We start from the raw sequence: 23,759 nt of genomic DNA on the forward strand, positions 1-23,759 counted from the left end.
TGAAGTCCCAAGGAAAAACCATAGACTGTAAATATTAAATCTATGAATAAATGTCCCGGTTTTCTTAATATTTATATTTCATAATCATTTTTTGTTTAATATATATAATATGTATCAAACTAGTAAGAAACATTTAAATTACTGTTATTTCTACAGTTGTAAGTTTAAGAAATGCTTAAAAAAATACTTTAAAAAAGTAAACAAAAGTGAAAAAATACAGTGATTTTGGTTGGCTTCAGTTACAGTCTATGGTTCAGATCCACGGTTGGCTTGTGGTTGCTATGGAAAATGTCCACAGCAACAGCCCTACTGGGGTGGAGACCAGCGCTGTCAGTCACTTAGATGACAAACAGCTGTATAAACCAATCCACGATCGAGGAATATGTAGGTGGCCAATCAAAACGCATCAAAAATAGAGCTTGTAGTTAGATAGAGAGCGCGCGGACTGTAGCAGCAAGTAGCAGAGGCACTGCGAGACAGCGACGAAAAGACTGATGGTAAGCTCAGAGTTAGCCTACTAATGTTATCTAACTGCTGCTAACAAGTGAACTATGTATGTTATATTTCTCAGTCCACTCATAGGACATATAGTTTATTGATTTTCTTGGTCCATCATCTTTATCCAGCGACTATGTAAACGGTAACGCTAGCTGTCTTGCTACAAGCTGTTGTGTGTTGTCTCAGCAGCATCATACATCCTTTCTGTCTGCTGTCACTCCGTAACTGAGCTGACATTACGGTATATTCACAGTTTACAACAACCATGTGGACCGAAGTTCACACGAGTGGATGTCATCATTGCCTTTTACTAAACTACTATTATTAAGCCCTTTTATTTAATCTAAACGGGTTAGCTTGGGCTCAGCTATGCAATGTTCTCCGTGATCTCTCTGCAGAACCAGCATGAGGATCCAGCCATTTCAATAACATGGACAAGTACGAAAAGGTGAAGAAAATAGGGGAAGGGTCATTTGGAAAGGCTGTCCTTGTCAAATCCAAAGAGGATGGACACCAATATGTCATCAAGGAGATTGGCATATCTGGAGTAAGCTGCCATGCATTATTTATCACATTTTATGTTAGTTGTGAGCCCCTTTCCCCTGTTTATATCTGTCACATTTTCACCTTATTCTTATTCAGATGTCAAGTAAAGAGAGGCAGGAATCTCGGAAAGAAGTTGCAGTCCTTGCCAACATGAGTCATCCCAACATTGTGCAGTATAAGGAGTCTTTTGAAGGTATATTCACAAAAACACAGACTATAGAGTATAATGTGTATTTTATGATGTCCTAACATGTCTTTCAAAACTTCTTTTAGAGGGGGGTTGTCTGTATATTGTGATGGACTACTGTGAGGGTGGAGACCTCTTCAAGAAGATCAACTCTCAAAAAGGAGTACTGTTCTCAGAAGAGCAAGTAAGTTAGTAACTCTTTGAGGAAATCAACAATATCTGGAATATGCCTGAATGACAACATGTGAATTCAGTGTTTCCCCTAGGTTTACAGCTTTTTATTTTATTTTATTTTTTTAGGGGGGGGGGGGGGTGCAGGCAGATGGACGCTGACACAAAATCTTGGTGTTCATGCGTTACTTTTAATGACAGCTGTCCTGTTCTATCAGTATCCTTAAATGACTTCTTTCCCTGATTTCTGACTGTATCCACTATCCTATCTATACAATAAAGGCACAAAAAGCCCCCCCCCCCCCCCCCCCCCCCAAAAAAAAAGTCCTTAGAAACATTTACCACACATGACATAACCTAAGTGTTTGTTGTTCTATTTTGGCCACAACAGTACATCACCACTTCATCAAAAACATGAATCCATTTATTTATTCATTATTATTACATGTTATTATTTCTATTTTTCACTTGTTTATTTCATTAATTTTTTGGTTTTCAAAGTATTGAGAATGTTAAAGTGTCAATAGTGTTTAAGTTTGATAAATGCATGTGATGCAGATGTTGTAAAAATCGATGAGTAATCGTTTTTTAATAGTCATGATCTCAATACCAATCAAATTCATTTTGATTATGGTTTTTGTAAAAAACGAGCAGCCATACTTGTTTGTAAATATAGAAACTAAATAATGATTCTTTGGTTTTCACTTTCTTCCAATGATTGGTTAAATTTTAATAACCAACATCTCTTAAGATTTTAGTTTTTAAATTAGATTGAATTAAGGAATAGTTTAAGTCTAACAAGTGCGTCCTGAAGAGCTACAATATGTTTTAAATAGTGAGTTGTAGAGAATCAGTGAAATCATAGAGTTGTATCATCCTCATAATTTATTACAGTCTGTTATGGAAGAGACAGACTTTTAAAAAAATCTCATTTATATATATATATATATATATATATATATATAAAAGAACTGATCCTTTAAACAATGCTTGTGTTTTTGGTAGACGCTCTGATTGAATAGTTACTGCTTTGTTACACCTTTCAGAACTATATTTTCAAAACCATCAACAAGCAAATGTGTCACACCTGGTATAACAGTGTGTGTATAACCACAGACCTGATATCATGTAATGTGAGTTCACCAACATTTTTGTTTTTGCTAGATCCTGAATTGGTTTGTGCAGATTTGTCTGGCCCTGAAGCATGTACATGATCGCAAAATCCTCCACAGGGACATCAAATCACAGGTATTCCTGAATTCCACCAAAACTACAAGTTTGTTATTAGCCTTCTGTTTTGCTTCTTACATGTCTTTTCATCATGTCTGTATAGAACATATTTTTGACCAAAGATGGGACTGTACAGCTTGGAGACTTTGGAATTGCAAGGGTGCTGAACAGGTATTTAAAAAAATCAGATCTGAGGATCTTTGTAAGCTAAGAATTTGGATTATAAAGGCATAGTACGATTCACATTCTCTTCTCATTTTCAGCACCGTGGAGCTGGCAAGAACTTGTATAGGAACACCATATTATCTATCACCTGAGATCTGTGAAAATAAACCCTACAACAACAAAAGGTACTAACATGATGTTGAGGAATACCAAAATATGAGTGCTTGTCTCATTTGTGGTGTAATTTTTAAGGCAAGCAAGTTGTGAAACATACAGGATGAGGTAGTGATTGATGTAAAGGTATCATGTCTCCTCCTTTATTGAGTGAACCTGCCTGTCTGTAGCTACAGCAGGGAGCAAGTATTGATTTCCTATTGAACTTTGTTAAGTAGACATGTAATCTAATCCACTTTGGTGTCAGCTAATGAGTCAATGTAGCCATCTTTGTATGTTGATTTTTTCCCAGCAACGATGTTGCTTTTATTCCAGTAATGATAAAGAAAGGAAATGTGACTGTTGATAAATTATTTTATGAATGCAAACCTACCCCAAGAAATTATCCCTGCCTGTCCGTTTGTATCTTCTCTCCTCTCATTGTCCCTACTTTCCCTCCCTCTGCAGTGATATTTGGGCCCTAGGGTGTGTCCTATATGAAATGTGCACTCTTAAGCATGCAGTAAGTACTCTGTGTGTGAACTGTTTAATCATTTATGCAGGTTTGATGTTTCTTATGCAGCATTGCGATGCTCTCTCACATACTGATTTTGTATTTTCCCCGTGAATACTTTTGTATAACCGCTGACAAACAAGGTTTCAGAGAATTAGTCATTCTTTTCCTGAGAGTCTGATAGTGAAATCCGTAACTCCTTACAGTGTGATGAGTGGAGGTGTACGCTGATATTTTTCAACCTGGTTCATAGTTTTAGATGTTTTGGTCTCTAAATGACTATTAGTCATGCTTAGTTTTTTTTTCTCAAGTAGTTTGCTTTTGCATCCAGCAGCCAATCTGGCTCTAGTGGCTACAATGTAATCACACAAGATTAATAGACCCCTTCAAATAATTACATGTTAATGTGTCTTATTTTTACCACTGACAGGCTCAGACTGTTACTGTTCGTATTAGAGCCCAACCAATTAATCGTCCTGCAGATAATATCGGCCAGTATTAGCATATCAAGTGACTATCTGCACCCGCTAATTATTTTTTATCTCCGACATGTGTCAATATTTCTAGATATATTCACCAGTCCAATAGCATTTCATATATTTATCATTATGTTACACTAGCAGTTGTTTTTCTGGCGATCACCAGGAGAGTATGCTTTATGAATTAAAACAAGCTTTATCAAAACAAGTGTCAAGTGGTGATGCACGTACATGCGCAGATACTTTCCAGTTGAATGACCATCTTTTCTTTTTGATCAAGTCAATAAAGGTATATCTTTATCTATCTATCTATATCTACTGATTCAACAGTATTGGATCACCCCCCTCCCACCCCCCAAAAAAAAAAAGAAAAGAAATTGGGATAACGGCCCCAAAAATCCCATATCGGTCGCGCCCTAGTTAGTATCTGACAATGTAATAAAAAAGGTTTTGAGTAAAATGATCCAAATCACTCAGTTGAAGCAATCAGAATCTGTCCAAAAGAACTGTAATTTTTCCTCACGCACCACAGGAGCTGATGTTCTACCACTACTTTGTTTGGCTGTATATTGTACAAATCGTGTGTTGAATCTTAATCAATTAACCCAATAGACCAACCGATTGAGAATATGACCAGCAACTCCCCTGTGCCCATGTTGTGCATGTTGCTAATTCATCCTGTTGGCTTTTATGTTACAACTGTTTGTGGTTCTATGACTTTTTGGATCCTGTTTGTAATGTTTTCACAGTTTTAAAAACAATTCGAGCCTGCCAGTGGCAAAAAAAAAGCACTGTTAGTGAACTTACCTTGGTAGGACATATTTTAACCCTTTACCCACATAGGTGCTGGCTGAAGCTTATATTGTTTAAGCTTACAAAACATTGGAATAACAAAACATGTAAAAATGGAGTTAGGTTTAAACTTATGGTATGTCTTCTTATCTTTACTCCATGATGGTGTTTCATTGCCATCAGTGATTTTCTCTTGTGTTTATTTCTCCCCAGTTTGAGGCTGGAAACATGAAGAATTTAGTTCTGAAGATCATCCGTGGCTCGTACCCTCCTGTGTCTCTCCACTACTCCCAAGAACTGCGCTCTCTCTTGGCTCAGCTGTTTAAACGCAACCCTCGAGAGAGGCCGTCCGTCTGCAGCATACTGGACAAACCTTACCTCACCTGTAGGATAGAGAAGTTCCTTACACCACAGGTAGAGCACACTTTTAGTTGTACACTTTCTGACTGGGTTATTTGTGTTTGGTTTAAAACTATTTATTTCCTCCTGATTTTAGATCATTGCTCAGGAATTCCATCATACTTTTCTACACAAGCAGCCTAAAGTGGGTGCAGCGCAGGGGCCACCAGGTGAGTAGATATCTATTTTCCAGAGAGGAGAAAAAGCAATGCAGAACTATTCCATGCATGCAACAGAAAGTAGTTCACCTTGATAATGTTGCAAACAACAGCAAGAGCATGTTGTTTCTTGACTCCTTTTCACTGCGGCTGGTTCAGTCTGAACTTTTTCTCTCTTAAAGCTGATCTTCTGGCCAAATCTAACAAAATATTTTATAGACTAAATCACCAATTTAATTAAGCAATAAAATGCTATTCATTTCCTTTATCTTTAATCTTAAATACTCTACAACATCATAAAGTGATAAACAGTGTAACAAAGGCCTTTACATGTGGAAGGAGAAGTGCCTCATTAACTTAATTTGGTGCTTTTAATTGAATGTTTTATTGATATAATTTTTGTAATTGTAATTTGTAATTTATTTCAAGGATAGCCCCTTGAGATGCATCATTTTCAAGGGGGTCCTTACAAAACATAAATATAATCATCAGTAATACAAAATCAAAATGAAAGGTAAATCCAAAACATCATACCAAAACATTTAAACACAGAGACACACACACACACTCACAATCACTCGCACTTATTGCTCCCCCAAGCCTAGCCACCCACCAACCAGCCAATATTACACAATCAGAAAAACCTGAAGAAAAAAGAAAAGAAAACCTCTGCAATAACATACATGTACAGATAAAGCTGTGTACACCCATGCACACATATGCACCATATAAATGCATATACATGTACATATATATGCATACAGACTATACAGTACATACACACATAGTGTACGCAACCTCAAGGCACAAGGTACAGTACATACATCTAGATGAGGTACACGAGCGCGAGCAAGAGGAGAGCAAGTCCAGAAAGACTGAGTCCAATAAAGAAAGAAAATCAAAAGCAAGAGCTGGATGTTTGACAATGAGTAAGCAGAAGGGAAAAGATATGCCCACACACTTGCTCAATTGCCATACAAAGTTTTAATTTAATCACAATGTTTCGACCTGAAGTCTTCTTCAGGGGATTTTTTTTCTTCTGATTAATTGTTGGTGAAAGCAGGCAAGCGATCCCAAAACGCTAGGTATATTTCAATGGCATGGCCTTATCAGCTATGGAGACCTGTCAGTAAAACCACTTTAAAATAATCTGTACTTTAAATAACAAGTGTATTTGTTTCGCTTTTTATATATATGTTTACAAATTGTCTCTGTTTCTGATTTACTTTTCATTTTTCTTGTGTGGCCAGCCAAGCGATCTGCCCCTGGCTCCATACCACTCACCCCAGCACAGAAGATCACCAAACCAGCCTGCAAATACGGAGTGCCTTTAGCTGTGAGGAAGGTGCCAGAAGCAGCCAAAAAGCAGGCGGATAGGAAACCAGCTGTGAAGCATAAAGCGGTTTGTAGATTGTTGTTAAATTTTTTAGCTTCACTTTTGACCTTTTTGCTCTATTTGATGATGTGCTCATAGTCTGTCACATTAGAGGCCTCTCCCATTTGTCTGTGTGAGTCTGTGCTGCTTATATCATCTGAACCCCAGTGTTGTATGTTGCTCAGGCCCCTCTCCCAGCAGCCCCCCAGAGAAGAGTGAGTCAAGTGGAGCAAGAGAGGAAAAAACACGAGGTACAGCTGAGAGCCCCACATCAATTGAATTTACTCTCAGATTTCTTTCCTGCATTTCTCTTCCAATTTAAGTAAATGTGAAGGCCCCTTTCTTATTGCTCCCTCTCATAACGCTTAATCCCTGGATGCATTCATTTTCCGATCCTGTCTCATGCAGAGCGTTGTGCCTCACTTCTCTTTCTCTGTTTACTAAACTTTCTGTCCTTACCTGCCTGCCAAGTGACAGAGCAGTCCTGCTGTCTCCTTTAGCAAAGCTGGCTTCTGTTTTGACTTTTTTTTTTTGATTGAGATGCTTTTCCCTCCTGCTTCAGGAAGGCATGAGGAAGAAAAGGATGGAGCTGATTGAGAAGGAGAGAAAACAGAGAGAACAGGTGTGTGAATTATTTAATAACGAACGATGAAAAGTTTCTGATAGTTGTTGCGTTTTAATACGTTTACCAATCTGTGTTACCCTCAGATGGTCCTGTTGAAAGCAGAGCAAATGAAGAGATTTGAAAAGGAAAAGGTGGGTGTGAAGTTTACTCCTTGATGTTAAGATATCTCTATTTTTTATAAATAGTCATGAACTGTCTAAAAAATCCTCAGATCCCACAGAAACTAGTGCAGCCTTGCTATACCAGACATACTACAATTTTTGGATGTCCAAACATCATTGGAATTTTTGGACAATATGTGTTAAAATGTGCCTCAATTGAGAGAGTGTATTCCAATTGTCTCTACATAAAGCTTTACATGTAGGGAAAATATATCCTAACCAGTAGTGCTACTTCATGTATTTTTAATAGAAATGAGAATATAAAGATAAGTAAGGAATTTCACGCACACACAAATATCGACTTTGAAAAAGCAATTTTTTTAATTATCAGCAGATCTGACACTAATTACAGAGATTCATTGTTCTGCTTACTGCATTGCAGTGTGAAAGAAAGTCAGTGAACTTAATGTCTCCTCATAATACTGAATATGAACTTGTGATCTATAATAGATCAATCGTATAAACCAGGCCAGAGAACAGGGCTGGAAGCATGTCCTGAGCTCGAGTGGAGGCAGCAGCCCAGAGAGGAAGGTAAGAGATGCCTGTTTCAGATGTTATGACACACAAGTGTACTCATATAAGTATTGTCCTATTTCATTATAGCATGAAACCACTTTTTTTTATTATTCTCTCAGTGCTTTGTTGGCGTTGGAAAGAGGGCTGTCCCCAGTTCTGGCGGTCCTCCAGCTCTGAGTAAAGTCCCTTTTGAACACTTCCACGCTGCTTTGGACCAAATGTCAAAACCCCAGCCTGCAGTGGTCAGCAGGGAGGGGTCCTCAGCAGGACCAGGCAGTCCCAGACGGTAAGTGAGATCAAATCTTCATTTTCTTCTATTGAGGTGTGTTGAATATTTAGTGTAACGGCCTTCTCTCTCTGTTTGTAAGAAGTGTACCGCCTGCTGCTGGCCCGGTGCTGCCCAATGGCCCGTCCCGACCCTTAAATCCTGACATAATCAAAAGGGAACTACAGAGGCTGCAGCACGTTTCTAAACAAGTTCATATCAGCAGGTCAGTCACTCAACTTCTCCCTGAACCTTTTGCTCTTCTCACAGAAGGAAAGGTATCAAGAGTATTAATGACCTTCTGTTCTTCAGGCCACGATTTCAGATGGTTCCTGAACGGGCCTATCAGGTTGAGGAGTTTTTACAGCGAAAGAGAGAAGCAATGCTCAACAAAGTTCGTGCTGAAGGACAGCTGGTATGTAGTGTAACTTTCACAGTTTTTATAAAATAAGGGTAATATGAAGAGTATTTAATCCCATTGCTTGATAACTGAACCATACCGAACATATTGATAGCGACCACTCTGCGCAACTGCAAAGAGACGATGCATTATGATCAAATATAAAACTAAAAGCTCCTTTTAGCTTTCACTAACTACACTATTTAAAAAACAAACAGAAACAGCCTGATGTCACCCTCAGCCAAATTAAAGCTAACTGTTAAACACAATAAAGGGAGAAAAAAAGAGTAGCTGTATAAAAAAAGTTGTTGCACCAAAACCAAGACAAATTAGTAAATGTTCTATTAGATGGAGAAATTAAATGCTTTTAACCCCTGAGTAACTAACTAACTTTTAAACAATGTAGTTTGAAACAACATTTACTATGAACTGGCACGTTTTTGGCCTCGTACAGTTTTTTAGTACAATTTACTCTCTCGCTAGGACCTAAAAGCTCGTCTGATATTCACTTTCGTCAGGCCCTGTGTTTGGTAACACTCTCTTTTCTCTTTGTCGACATCCTTTGCTATCTTTGCCTCTGCTGTGATTTCCATACTGACTATCTGAGCCAATAGTGCTAACAGTAAAAGTTGGTCTTACGGGCTCTCCCCAAAAAGCCTTTCCATTAAGCATTATGCAATCCTCATGGGTGACTCAACCCACTCTAAGAAACATGGTGCAACACCAGGTTTGGGGCATGTAATGGGAATTAGAGTGGAGCCTCTCAGATCGCAGTCAGAATGTTTTGTAGCTGTTATTTTCAACTGAAATAAATGCATAAAGGTTCTTTCAGTTTTAGTTCAGATCATCAAAAGAAACCTACCTTCAAACAGTCTTTACTCACTGTATTAAATGAAGTTGTTAAAGCTGATGTGTTATGTTGCTCTTTGTCCAGCAGATGCATCGAAACATTCTACTGAAGTTGTGTTTTTGGCCACTCACTGAATCTGAATATTTACTGACCTCGCTTGTTCTAGACAAACAACTCAACCCATTCAGGCTTTACAGATTGCTAGATTGTTGACTTTTTTCACCAGCTAGCTGCTGTATGGTGCTGAGCATCAAAATGCTGCAGGTATCAAATGATCAAATCAAATATTTTCATCTTAAAACAAAAAAGAGGTTAAAATACAATGAAGAGCTGCAGCATTAGCAAATGCTAACTCCTATGGGTTTATTTATATGTCTAACCTCTTTTTGTCGACGTGTGGTTATTCAACTAATCTTAATGAAAGACCATGCAACGTTACCTCCTGGCTCATGATGTTGTGGTAGTTAGATGTGGGGGGTTTTTGCCGTCTAAAATTTGATTAAATTGAACGGTAAACAGGGCACTCGGCAAAACCTGGCAGCTCTCTATGGAAGTCGTGCCGCTTCGCTTCGGTGCAGGAGGCCCAAAGCCAACAAAGAGGAGGAGGTAGGAGCCCAGGCCTGAGTGCCCAGCCTCTCACTCCACCTCACTCACAGCACGTCTGGCTAGGCTGGTCTTCCCTCATACTTTTGCACAAAACTCCCTTTGACACTCCCATAATTCAACCCAGCATCTCATGCCCGTTCCGTGCACAGTGTGTGGTGTTCCACTGTCCAGTCGGAGCTTGTTCTGTTGTTTATTTTACCTCCCAATAATGTCTGTTGTTATTCACAGAAGTCGTTTATAATGTCCCATTTCAAATAAGTTTACCATTTAAATTTAAGTTGTGTATTGCAGCCTTTTATTTGCTTTGAATCGAGCTCACAACATAAAAGAATGAAATATGTTATTTTTGTTTTGGCTGATGTGTCAGGTGCTAACATCATACTGTGTTTTGAGTCAAACTTAAAGTGCATCATTTATATGTTTTGTGACTGTGACTCCAGGTATCAAAGCTGTGTGTGTGTGTGTGTGTGTCTGTGCAGGAATGCTTACGAATCAGTATATAACTTTTCTGTGTTTGTTATCAGGAGTACTTGTCAAGGCTGAGGCAGATCCGTTTGCAGAATTTCAATGAGCGTCAGCAGATGAAAGCCCGACTCAGAGGAGAGAAGGTGTGATCCTCTTCTCTCTTTCTTATTCATTCTGAACACAGCTTTTCAGGATCCTTTTCTGTTTTTCTCTGACATTTTGTCTTCTGGTTACTGTGCTTCAGTATGACAGTGATGGATCTGACAGCCAGGAGTCGAATGAGGAGGCAGAGCTCAGGAGAAAGAAGATAGAGGCCTTGAAAGTGAGTCTGTCTATAATTAAACATTACATTTTACAATATGCAACACTTAGATGATAAAAAGAACTTCAAACACTTAGATCACCTAAAACTCTGACCTGTGACTAAACAGAACTGATAACAAAGTAACAGCAACATGAAAGATAATGTCAGTTAATCTTATCACTGTGTGAAGTGATCAACAGCTACTTCTCAGACTTATTTAGCCTCTCTTGATTGTTGTAATGAGGTCACAGATGTATCTTGATATTCAACAAGCATGGGCCTTGTAGCCGCACAGTACAGCTCTAAAACCAATCCCACACTTACCTGGCAACACGCCTATAGGGCTGTTATTGTCTCATCTTTAAGAGATCGAAGCCTCACTGTATTCAGACTAAATTGTCTTCAATGGCACCTGCTTAAAGTACATTCAGTTAAAGTGCTTGTTTTTGCCTTTCACAGGCTTGGATTGTTATTTTAAAGGCTTTCAAGAATTTAAGCAAAGATCCCTACAAACATGGTCTCTTCACAGCCAATAGACTCCATTGACAATAAAAAGTAATATAACCTCACAGAAATATGGGAGTAGGTGGTCAAAAGTGGCCTCGACTCGTTGGTTTGGTTTTTTGTTGTTTTGAAATAGCTGTTTATATTGAACACACAATAAGACTTAAGCAACATAAGACTTAGACTTAGTCACACATTAACAAACTCACCAAGTAAGGTGTCGTTAAACCAGCAACTCTGGTGTTCTGCAGGGTAAAGTTCCTGCTTTTGTCAACGAAGTTTAGTGGTTTTCAGGAAAGCAGTGACATCTATATCTAGTTTTTTTTTTAAGTCTATTTTGCACTTACTCAAATTTAGTGGCTGCTTTACCATGCTATGCACAGAAGCAATTAGAAATCTTTTTGTACCTATCAGTCATTTAGGAATTGGACCAAGTGTTAAACAAAGGAATTCTCTTTGAATGAGATGACATGATAGCATCTCCCTAACACATCTAAAATGTTACCAACCTTAGAATTATCAGCTGCAACTGGCTGAATGTCTTACTTTGATCACTCACAAATATATTGAGCCACAACCTTTTTTCTTCCTCATATGTATATTTTTATGTCCCTGACAGGCCCAAGCTAATGCCCGTGCTGCTGTGCTGAAAGAGCAACTAGAGAAGAAGAGGAGAGAAGCGTATGAGAGCGAAAAGAGAGCTTGGGAGGACCACGTAAGCGACATCATTATTTGCTCCACTCTGACATTCCTCAGGCAGGAGCGTTACCTGGTCTTACTGTTGCGTTGGTTTAAGTTACATCTAATCCTGGGTTTTGTATATTGTTGAAGCTTGCAGCTCGGGGGGTGAAGGTTGGCATGGCAGCAGCAGCAGAAACAGCATCATCTACCTCTGAGGCTCCTCTCCCTCAGCCGGGTCCCTCTCAGCCAGACCCACCTGCCAAAGCTCCAGCACTTCCTGAAACCAAGCCCTCCATCCAGGCCATATCCATGACTGCTGCCCTGAAGAATGTTGGAGCAGTCAGTAATCATTCACAGAGTTTATAATACCCCATGTCTTCAAATGTGTTGTGCAGCTATGTCAATTATGAATTTTCCTTTTGGTAGATGTCTCCTCTTAAAGATAACCTCCCCGAGCAAGAGCCTGCATCTGCCATTCAGGTGACTGTATGACATGTTATTAATCATTCATTAAAGCGTCAGTTTTCCTGAAGGTCAAGGAGTTTTGATCCCATTTTGGAAAGTAATGATATTTAATGTTTATTTTAACAGAGTGAGAAAAAACAGATCCTGCGCAGACTTAACCAGAACCTAAAAGCCCAAGTCCCAGTGGAGGAGTCGGAGGAGTCGTCTCCACAGCCTGCAGAGACGAGTCCTGCTCCCCAACAGAAGCAGTCCAACACAGAGAACCGCCCCTCCTCATCAAACGGAGACAGAAAGAAGTGGGACGCAGCAGAACTGCCTGTACTTCCTGTGGCACAGCAAACCTTAGAGGAAACCTGTGTCACAAGTAGCAGTAAGTCAAGCCCATCGCAAGATAAAAATGAAGTCCCATGAATTGAACGATACGAAAATTGTCATTGAGAGAACATTTTCCATTAACAGTTCTATTTAAAGCGTTTTCAGGAAACTGATCATATCTTAACCACATTCTCTCACTAGTGATCTCAGTATCTCCAGACGATGCACTGTCCTCTGCTGGAGACAGAAAGAAGTGGGAGGCGGGAGTTCCACTCGTCCTCTCTGTAGCCCGACAAACTCTGGAAGAGACGGGCATCCCGACCATCGGTGAGTTAAAAACAAATGCAAATTTGCTAATATTCAATCTGCAGTGGAAACATGAAAAATGTTATTCTCCTCCCTCTCTCGTTGTGTGTCTTTGTGCCTCTGTGTGTATTTGTATTGTTGCAGAGCAAACAGTGGGTGGAGTAATACAGATGGGCATGCTACATGAAGAAGCTGCTCGAAAGATGTGGGGAGCGAGTCCCGACTCTCAGGTGTTGCGAGTGCTTCAGGAGGCGGAGCTTCAGCCTCTCACTCAGCAGCTGGAGAACGTCTCTATCTCGGAGGAGCTGGTCTGTAGCCCTGGTAAGTGTTCATGGAAATACATCAACTCCCCAGCCAGGAATGTCCCGAGTCAACAAAAACAACACAAAACAGGCAGGGGACAGGGTCTTTGCAGACACAGCCACCACCACGCATGTATGGTGGCCCATAAGTGATGATTGAGTGGCATTACTTTTGTGTAAGTCGATATTTTATTTTGTAGGAAAAAGCTATTGACTCTATTTTTTTAGTTGTCAGGTTTTTTTTTTCCACCCAAGTAGGCTATACCTAATCGGAACATTTCATTAAAAGTGAAACAGCAATAGAGCATGAGAAATAAATTGGTTAAACAAAATGATGTTTCATTAAAACAAGCATTTTGTACAGAACTGAAAGAGAAGCATTCATACAAGCCCTTAACTAGTAGTAATAACTAGTTAATTTTGTTGAAAATGTCCAGTAAAACGTTCACTTGTTTCAAGCAAGTAATTGTGTGGCTCTGACTGTGACACTCAAAAGTCCTCAAAGGGTTCGGCTGCAAGTAGCAAAGTGTGTTTGTATGGGGTAGTCTACTGTTTGTGTGTATTTTTTTGTATATCATGAGCATTGTTACAATACTCTACAATCACACCTTGGTATGAAATCATTTAAATCTTCATTTTTTTATTTTAACTGTTGTGTGCTGTTTCAGAGAAAGTGTTGCTTATTATGGATTTTAATAACTTGTCAATTATGTCATTGTGTTTTTCAGATAAACCTTTCCAGAAAGCAGAAGGCCAGATTGTGGAGGAACCTAAAGCAGCTTCTCCTTCTACACTGACACTGTGTGTTGCGGGCGATGGTCCAGGTGCTCAGAAGCAGAGTGTCGCTGTGACCAATGAGGCCTCACATCAGAAAGTATCTGTGGATGGTGCAGGAGAAAGAGTGACACTGCCACCCAACTCTACTGAGCCTCAGGGTCAGTACAACACTCAATCTTGTATTGATTGGATATTTCAGCTTCTCATTTTTTAAGTACATCTATTTTTAGTAGAATAAAATCCTGTCTGTCGTGATTTCTTCCAGATCCAGCAGACCTGGAGTTGTTGGTTTTGGAAGAGGCACCTAAACAGACCCTGCATCCACCAGCTGGTGTGCAGCAGGCGTGGGCAAAGGAAGTCCCACAGCCACTGTGAGTATTCATCTTTCTGTCCATTTATATTATTTGCCCTTTCTAAAGAGACAAAAATAGATAGATCTTTTCCAGAGCCAAGCACAGAGACATTTCATTAAACCATTGTGTAGTACTCAGCCTACCACTGTTTTCCATGTTAATGCTATTGTTCTTGCACAGACACATTCTAATGTTTGCCTTTAAAACATGCATAAACATCTGTCCTAGATTACTTATTTTCTTTTTACATGGTTACCTATTCTGGCTCTGCCATCCAAGAAACTCTTTTGACCAGTACACTGGGGAAAAAAAAACAAGATGACACTGAAGCATTTTTATCCTAATAAAGTAGTGCTCTTCAAGACAATATATACAATCCACTGTGTGACAGCTCCAGATAGGCAAGAAAATGCTTCAATATATTTGAAAACATTATATGCTTGTAAAGATAAAGTGTATTTTTCTCATAGGCCACCAGAGGGGGTCACAAGACCAGCAAGCACTAAGGAGTCTGAGAAGAGTGCAGAGAAACCAGCAGCATCATCGGGTGAGCCGAACACTCAGTGAGTAACATGCACCTATCTTTTTTTCTCAGCGTATCTTAATTACATCTGCCCTCTCCCTCCTCTCTCAGGTTCAGCACAGTGCGAGGAGCCCCTGTTTATGAAGTTGTGTTCCCCGGCCCACCGACGCACCGCTGCACTTGCGATGCTCTCGGCTCAGTCCTCCATGGATGAATCATCCTCCTCTCTGGCCTCTCGCTCACGCTCCGTATCACCTCTGCGCTCCAAACACCACGACGCCCTCCTCATCGGCCTCTCCACGGGCATGTTCGACGCCAACAACCCGAAGGTGGTTACTTCTATTAAAAGACAGTCTGATATTGTTTTACAAGTCAAGACATGAGTATGTTAGGGAAGGATTAATTGTGGTTAAATAAAACATCCCATAGCTACAGCAAGTGAACTATGACCTTATTGAATTGATCAGTAGACCAGCTGCAGCAGGGGTTGAGGAATGTCAGACCTGTTCTTATGCCTTGGTGTGAAGTTGGGGCTTGTGAGGTATTTTTAGTAGGACTTCAGTCTTTTTTATTAATGAGGTGGTCTGGAATAGAGCCAGAGCCATTAATCACATGCGATGTACCTGCAGTCGGTGTGATAGGAGAGAGGGAGCATCCATCAACCTATATCTTTCATAACCTTCATCAGGGACACTGAGATCTGCAGAGAGCCCGGCTCTACATTGTTCCACACAGAGAGCTACATAGAACATGTATAGGAGAGAATATGCCAATGTGTTTGTATACTTCTGCGCAAGCAACAGGCATTATGATATGGGGTTTTCTGTTTTGTTCCACCTATCAAAAGCGTGGTAACTTTAAAAACTCCTTGAGGGAATGTCTCTGATTTTACACAAATATCAAATTAGACCCAATGATTGACTGATAAGATCTTGGCTGTCAAAGGGGCTTTGTCACTATGATCCTAACATACATAAACATTCTGGTCATTGTTCTAGCCCTGTTATTTTGAACCATCACCACTCTACCACTATTGTGATGAAATTTTCTTAATTTTTACTTAAGAATGCCCAAATATTCTTTGCTGTACCCCTCTTCTACCTGTTTGGTCTGCTGTCGGGTGGAGGACCTTCAGGCATTGAAACATAGAGGGAAAGACTTCTTCGGTGTTACATCCCTCCTTTAATAATATTCATGCACACACTCTAGTTTAGTGTAGGACTACTCATGGGTTGTTTTGTTTTTAAGTCAAATGTTCTCTTAAAAATATGTTGAAAATACAACTTCACTTGACTGCTCAGAGGCAAACAACCTCAACTGATTCTAGTTAGGGTTTGATTGCTTCTGGCCTATTATTCTGAAAGGCCCTTAAAATAAATGAATATCCAGGGGAGAGAGCCCAGTCCATCTGTCTATTCTTTGAAATGATGTGACATTGAACAATTCACATTTGGCAGACAGTTGCAATAAAATATAATTGACTTTTTGCTTTCTTGCAATGATTACTATGTTACCCTGTCCGAGCCTCCATTAGAAATATTGTCTTTCTGTCAGATGCTTCGGACCTGCTCCCTACCAGACCTCAGCCGTCTCTTCAGCCCCCAGCAGGACTCTGCAGTGACCAGTCATACAAATGTTCCCCACAATAACAACTTGGAAATCGAGGACCTGGAAGAGGCAGCTAAAGATGATGACCAGTCAGAGACTGAAGAGTAAGAATATCACAGATTAAATCCCTAAAGGAAAAAGATAAACTCATATTTTTAGCAAAGCAGTAACCTCTGCAGTCTGAGGGTAGATGATAATGTTTTAATCATGACTGAAATCTTGCTTTTACTCTGATTCTGTCAATCATCAGAAGGAGGTCATTGCACATTGTTTGTAATAACAGTATTCCCTGCTCTCTAGTGGATATGAGGATGAAGACCTGCGAGACATCCGGGCCTCCATGGAGAGACTGCTGCAGGAAGAAGGAGACCTGATGAGGAGTTCTGCAGAGGTCGGCTCAGGAGACTTTAATGGAAACCCTCCTGAGGGTGAAGACCACGAGCTGTTCAACAGGATAGCAGCTGAGATCAATCAGGAGAACAATCAGATGACTGTGGATGAGGATGATGATGATGATGATGATGGGGAGGATGAGGAGGATGAAGGCGAAGAGGACGAGGAAGATGAGGATGAAGAGTGCTCTAATGGGAGTCCTGCAGATGAAGAGGCAGGAGATCTGCTTTCAAACGGTGTGGGAGAGGAAAACCACTGTAATCACAGCCAGCTCAATGAGGAGTGGCATTCAGGTACGAAGGATGAAACTTGGAAATTGACCTTTATACGTTATATTTATGTATTTAGAGTAAGCATGAATCATCTTTTTTTTACGACTTTTGCTGTAATTCCCATGCTTATAAGTCCAGCTCTGGGATAGAGTTGAAAGCTTGCAAATGACTTCAGCTTGTGAAAGGAAACTCATCATGAATGAATATTTTATGACCAGTGATTAATGCCTTTTAATAAGTGGCCATGAAATAAATTAAGCACAATCAGAGTGATTGAGTTCAAAAATACCAAAATTACAAAGTCTCAGTCAGTCAGAAACCAAAACATGTAAACTAAATAATTTAAAAAGGGACTAACAGGAGCACAGAGTAAAATTTCTCCAGTAGATAGCTTTCAAGCCCAATTTAAACACCTCCTCTAAAGATGTCGTTTTACCTCTGGCTTGCTCAGATTTGCTGTTGCTGTCACTATTGTGCCACTGCATTGATCCTTTGTGTGCATAGTTTTTTTTTGTGTAGTTTGTTGTGTGACTTATTATTTTTATTTTTTTTAAAGGTTAGCTTGGATCCAACACGACAAAATTACTCAAATAAACTAACCGTTCAGGCCATGGTACACTCTTGTGTTCAGAGAGCACAATTAACATTTTTGTCGGTGGAGTCTGGTGGCTTTTGAGAGAGCGATGCATCATCAGTTGTTCTTTTTTTAAGAGTATTATAGCCTAAGAAGTGATCTGTCTCTTTAGTGATCCTTTCTGAAATGTTGTCAGACACTTTGAAAGACAATCTGATTTCACAGCTGATGGCTCAACCAATCTCCCAAAACAATTTAAAAACTTGATAAATCAATCAGCCTTTAAAACTAGGGGTCAAACGATACTGTTTTTTCAGGGCTGATATCGATACTTGTTATGAGACGTTCATGAGACCGATAACCGATATTCATATAAAGTCAAAATTTAGAATTTGGAATATTATAAACTCCAACCCAAGACTTTGTTTAGATGCTCAACCTGCTCCAGACGGCTTTCCTCTCTGTTCATATCAGTGGCAGCCAGGCTTCAGAATTGATTGGCTATTACTGGTTTGACATCTAGCCAATCAGATGAAGAAGCACACTTTAAAAATAATTCATTTAATTGGCGATTAGTAAAATAAAACACCAATCCAATTGGCTAAATGATGAATAGCAACCACCAATAATCGGTCGGACCGATAATCAGTTGACCCCTAATTATGTAATACGGTAATAAACCCATGTTTAAAAATAGCAGATATCCCCTGTAAATGTAGCATTATCCTGAGATCTGATAAATGCTGCTGCACCACAGATGGCAGCGGAGAGGACCATGGCATGGAGGCTGCACATCATGACAGCATCTTCAGCCGTCTGGAAGAGCTGCGCTTCAACCTGGAGCAGCAGATGGGCTTTGAGAAGTTCATTGAAGCCTACAATAAGATAAAGGTAAAAACTGTTTCTGTCTGTTTACACTGGTAAATATTCATCATAAGACTGATTTTAATAGATGTTCGTTTGTTTTTTAAGGCTATGCATGAAGATGAAGATGAGAATATTGACCTGGGCTCCAGTTTGGTCCTCAGCATTTTGGGAACAGAGCATCAGCATCTGTATCCCAACATCCTTCACCTGGTTATGGCAGACGGAGCTTATCAAGAAGGTAAGTGATGATAGTTTATCCTCAGCTGATTGAAAAACATTTCATCTTTTTCACTGCATTTCAGAAAAGTATTTTGATTTAATTTTAGAAACAACCAGTAAGAATTTGACCTCTTTCCTCCCCTTTTTAGTATTGTGAATGTTATTGTGTTAAATTCTATCCTCATTTCTCGCATGAGGTTTCACATCTATTTCTGCTCATCATCATCATCACTTGGTACTAGTTTCTATACATGCTTTTTTGACGCTCTGTGGCTGTGCTAACTCAGTTGGCCGACCGAAGATACGGAAAGAGGAGGAGGGAGTATTTCTGTTGAGTTTGACAGGTTTCCCTCAGGATGGGAGCAGTCTTCAGATAAACTCTCTCTTTTGATAAATTCTTTTGATTTCTATTTTTACTACCTTCTGTTGGAGAAGAAGGGGGGATGCAAATGTCACACATCTCCCTTGAGGCTTTGTCTAAGATCTGTGAAAGGTGCAGTTTACAGCTCTCATCCAGACAGAAATGACACCAGATGATGCAGTTCTGAAATATGTTTCTGAAGGCTGCAAGAGCGTCATGGTTGTTCTTAGGTTCTTATCTTTTCTCTTATGCTGTGTTTATGAAGATCTTGTGCAACATGGGTAATGTGCTAATCTATGTGGTTGTGTTGTTTGCATTGGTATGTGCTTTTCTGTTTACATGTGAATGTGTCTGTTTCTATTGTTTTTATTGATTGACTGTGGAGGCAGCCGAATGTCTGCAGCCAGACAAATTTCCTCAAGGGGACAATACAGTGTATCGTTTTTTGCATGCTGGCACTTCCTGATTAGCAGAGGATGCAGTAGAGTAAGTACACTATGAGCTGATGGGAGTGCTGTTAGATCCATTATCTTTTATTATAAACCAAGATGTTGATTAAATAAAAATATTTACCTGATGATGACACTGTACATGGCTAATATAAGATGATTCCAAAATGATTGCAGTTAATCTATTTGCTACTTGAGTTTGCTAAATTTTCAAGGCAGTAGATGATATTAGCTGTTTATATTCATTTAATTTAAAGGAGTTTATACTTCATGGCTGAGCTAGATAAAAACTCAGGGAGAATTAAAAATCATGAGCTTCCATCCTCAGGGAACCATGAACACGTGTCCCTTTTTAATGGTAAGTCTGGTCAGGTGTATCTTGTCGGCCTGCAGGATATTAGAACAATGTGCGATATTGCGATGATGATATGATTTGGGATGAACAAAAAGTAGTAGTGCATGTTAGCTTAAGTCACAGTTTTTAAGTCTATTCTTCATGTTGAACTCAATGCTGGTGTTTGCAACATGTTTCTCCTAAATCTAAAATACATCCCACAAAATGTGTTTGTTTTATCACCACAAGAATCGGCACCAATAAATCTGAAGGTTGCACGTCTAGTTTAAGATTTATCTGGCTGCATCCAAATCTGGTGAAAAGAGTGAACGTTATACACAGACCTCTGTCCAAAAGGTGAATATTCTCATGGATGAGTGAAAAATCGTAGTTTGTTTACGTTATCACTTTTTCAAACTTATTGAGATAAATGAACACTTTTAGGATGTGTTTATTATGACTGCTCACATAATGATGCTATCGTATGTCCTGATAACAATATCTACTTACTAAAATCAGTGAAGTTGGTGCTGGTAATGGTGACAGCAGCAGCAGCAGCAGTGTGTATGAGTGTGTGTGTGTCCTGATGGTTTTTAACCCCGTCCCCGTTTAACCCCCCCCTCCCTCCTTGATGTGTGTATTTTAGTGTTCATTGTGTGAAATCAATTTTTATCTTGTTTTATTCACTGCTGGCTGTAAAGCAAATTGCTCCTCGGGAATAATAAAGTTCAGCTTGAACTTTGAACCTTGAGATCGAACATCAGGGACCTTGGATGTTAAAGGGGAACACAAGTAACTCCTGTGTTCTGCCAGTTACAGCTACGTCTTTGTAAATAGAATCTGGTGGCTCTGAAAAAATACATGTAAAGGCTGTTTCTTGTCAAATAAAATGTCTATCTCTGTAGGGATCCTTTCTGTGAGGTTGAGAATACAAATCTGAGCTATTCTAGAGCTGCTTCTCTTCTGTGATTTCTTATGAAGACACATTGACCTCTTAACCTTCTCATGAACTATTGGTCGCCCATAATTCTCTCTCTCCCTCTTCTTTCTCTCTTTCAGATAATGATGAATAATGTTTCCTGCGACGTATTGCAGCTGCTGGCAGCTTTGACAATCTGCTGGCTATCTGATGTCTTCCCATGACGCACATCATTGGCAGAAAGGAACTATGCATGAAGAGAGGCGGCCTCACATCGAACAGTGTTTCAGGCACACCTGCATGATGAATAAGTAGTTCACTCAAGGCATCACCTGACTCTCCTTTTCTCAGCAGTGTTCATTCAGAAGTGCATTATCATACTCATGTTCTTATTAACCAAAGTTGACTTCAATGTTCTGTCAAATGTCCATGTTGAGTAATAGTGTAGAGCTGGTTCTGTATTAGTCTGTTGCTGGTTCAGTGAGGGTCCACATTTGATTTGGCGGGCATAGATCTGGTCCTCTCAGGTTCTCTCTTTGTAATCGTCACATACTCGCCTGTAATGGCTTTAAAAACCAGGTCACACTCAAAAACAAACACACTATGATTTACTCAGAACCAGTTACAACCTCCTTTTTCTTACTCTTTTCACCAAACAAGAAGTTCAATCTAATCATTTTACAGATTTCTTACTGTTCCAGTTAACACAGATTTTAAGATATATTATATGAGAAAGCACTTTGTTGTCAGGGTACTGTAGCAAGACTGTGATTAGGATAAGAGTGGTTAGTGGAGAGAGTTCTACTGATGATGTAAGCAATGATACAGATGTTAACCATAATTCATATTTGATTGTAGAATCAAAATTGTACATCTTTATATAAAATAAAACCCTTTTTTAAGAACCTTAAGGCATGTTTATTTGTTCTCTTAAACTGGACCTTCATCTCTCCCGTTGTTAAAGATCTCACAGGTCATAGCTCTATATGTAGCAGTGAGTACACAGGATTTCTTCTTCCATCCTCGGACCCTTCCACAGACCCCTCACCCTTCTGTCAGCAGGATTTATTTGTAGTTTCATCCCTGAGGAATAATAAAACATGAGCCTCCAGTGTTCCTCTAACACCATGTGTGATTTAGAGAGACGGGAGAAGAAGCTGTGTTTCCTTTGAGTTGGAGCATGACCAAGTTATTTAAAGAAGCATCCTTCTCAATAATGAAACCAATCTGGTAATATTGGACTTTTGATTTTAATGCTGTAGTCACTTTTTTTTTCTATACTAATCCAATGTCATGATTTTACATTAGAAACCAATGAATCACATACCATTTTACACATGGCGGGGTTATGTTGTGGATTAAATAAATATTAGTTATTGTATGTACATTTTCTTTTTCAAAGCTACTGTGAGGTACTTTTATTTTGTGTTGATCTTAGCGCCCCCTGTGGACAAAGCAGTACCTCTCATGTCTTTGAGGAGTCTGTCCTGTATGTGTGTAAGTCGTGTTATCCTGCTTTCTTTTAACACTTCTGGTCAAACCTTTCTGTGGAAAATGTAAACAGACAGTTTGTTTTGGCTGCAGTGACGGGCAATGATTTCTGTGCAGACAACAAACCAACAAAAATCTGAGAACATGAAATATTCAAGGACTGTTAGAAAATAAAATCCTAAAAAAATATGACTCTAAACAAACAAAAAAAAAGAAACGTGCCAGTTGGTAGCAACAATATAAAAACAAGAAAATGTTATCTCAGGATGATCCATTTTCTAATGGATCAATTTCTCATATTGAGGGTAACAAAACGTTTTTCCTGGATCATTTCTTTACTAGGTACTTCCTTTAAGGTGATGACAACATACTTTAGGCAGGTTCAAGTTATTTATAGTAACTGTTTTGTATTTTATTAAACAAGTGACAATAAATTGGCAGTTTCACTTTTTCCTCTTTTCCACCTTGAAATAATTATTACATCCACAAATTCTCAGAAGTTTGAAGTTTGCCATAAGAGCAAAAAAGAAAAAAAGATGATCTAAGTATTTCTTTACCTTTCATGTTTAACTTTGTTTGCAAACAGAACTGAAACATGACAGAAAAATAAATTCCTTACAAACTTTTTTTCTAACTAAAACTTATTTTTCTGAGTGTAGATTATTCTTTTCATCTGTTCTTCAGTCATCAACACGAGAGACGCTCAATCAGATGAGACAAAGAATCTCCATTTGTTTGGTCTCACTTGTCCTTCACGGTTTCCCTAGAATTATTTTTATAATATCTATAAAGTTTTATATTAAATGTAACTTTGCAAAGAACAACACACAGCTGTTTGCATATTCTGTACTGAATGTTGGTTCTTGTTTTTTGGTTGGGGGTGGAGGGGGGTCTTTCAGGAACAACATTTAAAGTTGTTACACACAGCAGAGCATCATTCAATATTCATGCTGCATGGTGGCGTTGTGTTTGTTTGTGTTTCCATTTAGTAATTCTGTTTTATGTCCTGCTTTGAGACTTGGATTATGCATGCGTGGTTGTTTTATCTCAGAGGTGATTTGCATCTTTTCAGAGGCATGTATACAGTACATGAAGGTAGGCAGCGCATAAGAGCATGTGGGCTTCTCACAAATTGCTCATGGCTTTTTTTTTCAAGTATTTGGATAATACAGGGCTCAACTGGAATC

General features: G+C 39.2%; 1 protein-coding gene across 4 annotated transcripts; it reads left to right on the forward strand.

The window, feature by feature from the left end:
• The first annotated feature begins 366 nt into the window (after positions 1-366).
• Positions 367-21,992, forward strand: nek1 (NIMA-related kinase 1). 4 transcript variants are annotated; one of them, XM_020631804.3, is made up of 36 exons: positions 367-497; positions 897-1,045; positions 1,141-1,237; positions 1,318-1,415; positions 2,567-2,650; positions 2,736-2,803; positions 2,896-2,982; positions 3,419-3,473; positions 4,949-5,149; positions 5,232-5,304; positions 6,543-6,694; positions 6,853-6,918; positions 7,230-7,289; positions 7,376-7,423; positions 7,904-7,984; positions 8,089-8,255; positions 8,338-8,460; positions 8,547-8,649; positions 10,004-10,090; positions 10,615-10,698; positions 10,800-10,877; positions 11,983-12,078; positions 12,195-12,383; positions 12,471-12,524; positions 12,636-12,879; positions 13,026-13,151; positions 13,275-13,451; positions 14,161-14,367; positions 14,475-14,580; positions 15,033-15,109; positions 15,197-15,414; positions 16,640-16,797; positions 16,994-17,379; positions 18,690-18,823; positions 18,905-19,037; positions 21,222-21,992. In XM_020631804.3, exons 2-36 carry the CDS (start codon positions 929-931, stop codon positions 21,233-21,235), a joined length of 4,248 nt encoding a protein of 1,415 aa, XP_020487460.1. In that variant the 5' UTR covers positions 367-497; positions 897-928; the 3' UTR covers positions 21,236-21,992. The 4 variants fall into 4 exon arrangements, with proteins under 4 accessions (XP_020487460.1, XP_065812232.1, XP_065812234.1 ...); XM_065956160.1 differs by having other exon boundaries at positions 8,341-8,460; XM_065956162.1 differs by lacking the exon at positions 10,004-10,090.
• The last annotated feature ends 1,767 nt before the right edge of the window (positions 21,993-23,759 follow it).

The sequence above is a fragment of the Labrus bergylta genome, chromosome 6 (genome assembly GCF_963930695.1).
Source record: "Labrus bergylta chromosome 6, fLabBer1.1, whole genome shotgun sequence".
Taxonomy (NCBI): Eukaryota; Metazoa; Chordata; class Actinopteri; order Labriformes; family Labridae; genus Labrus; species Labrus bergylta.

Bases quoted from the DNA above. Each gene is read 5' to 3' on its own strand.
- nek1 (XM_020631804.3), top strand. From the start codon at position 929: ATGGACAAGTACGAAAAGGTGAAGAAAATAGGGGAAGGGTCATTTGGA. The intron at 5,305-6,542 runs GTGAGTAGATAT...TTGTGTGGCCAG, and splicing joins TGCAGCGCAGGGGCCACCAG to CCAAGCGATCTGCCCCTGGC. The intron at 7,290-7,375 runs GTGTGTGAATTA...TGTTACCCTCAG, and splicing joins AGAGAAAACAGAGAGAACAG to ATGGTCCTGTTGAAAGCAGA.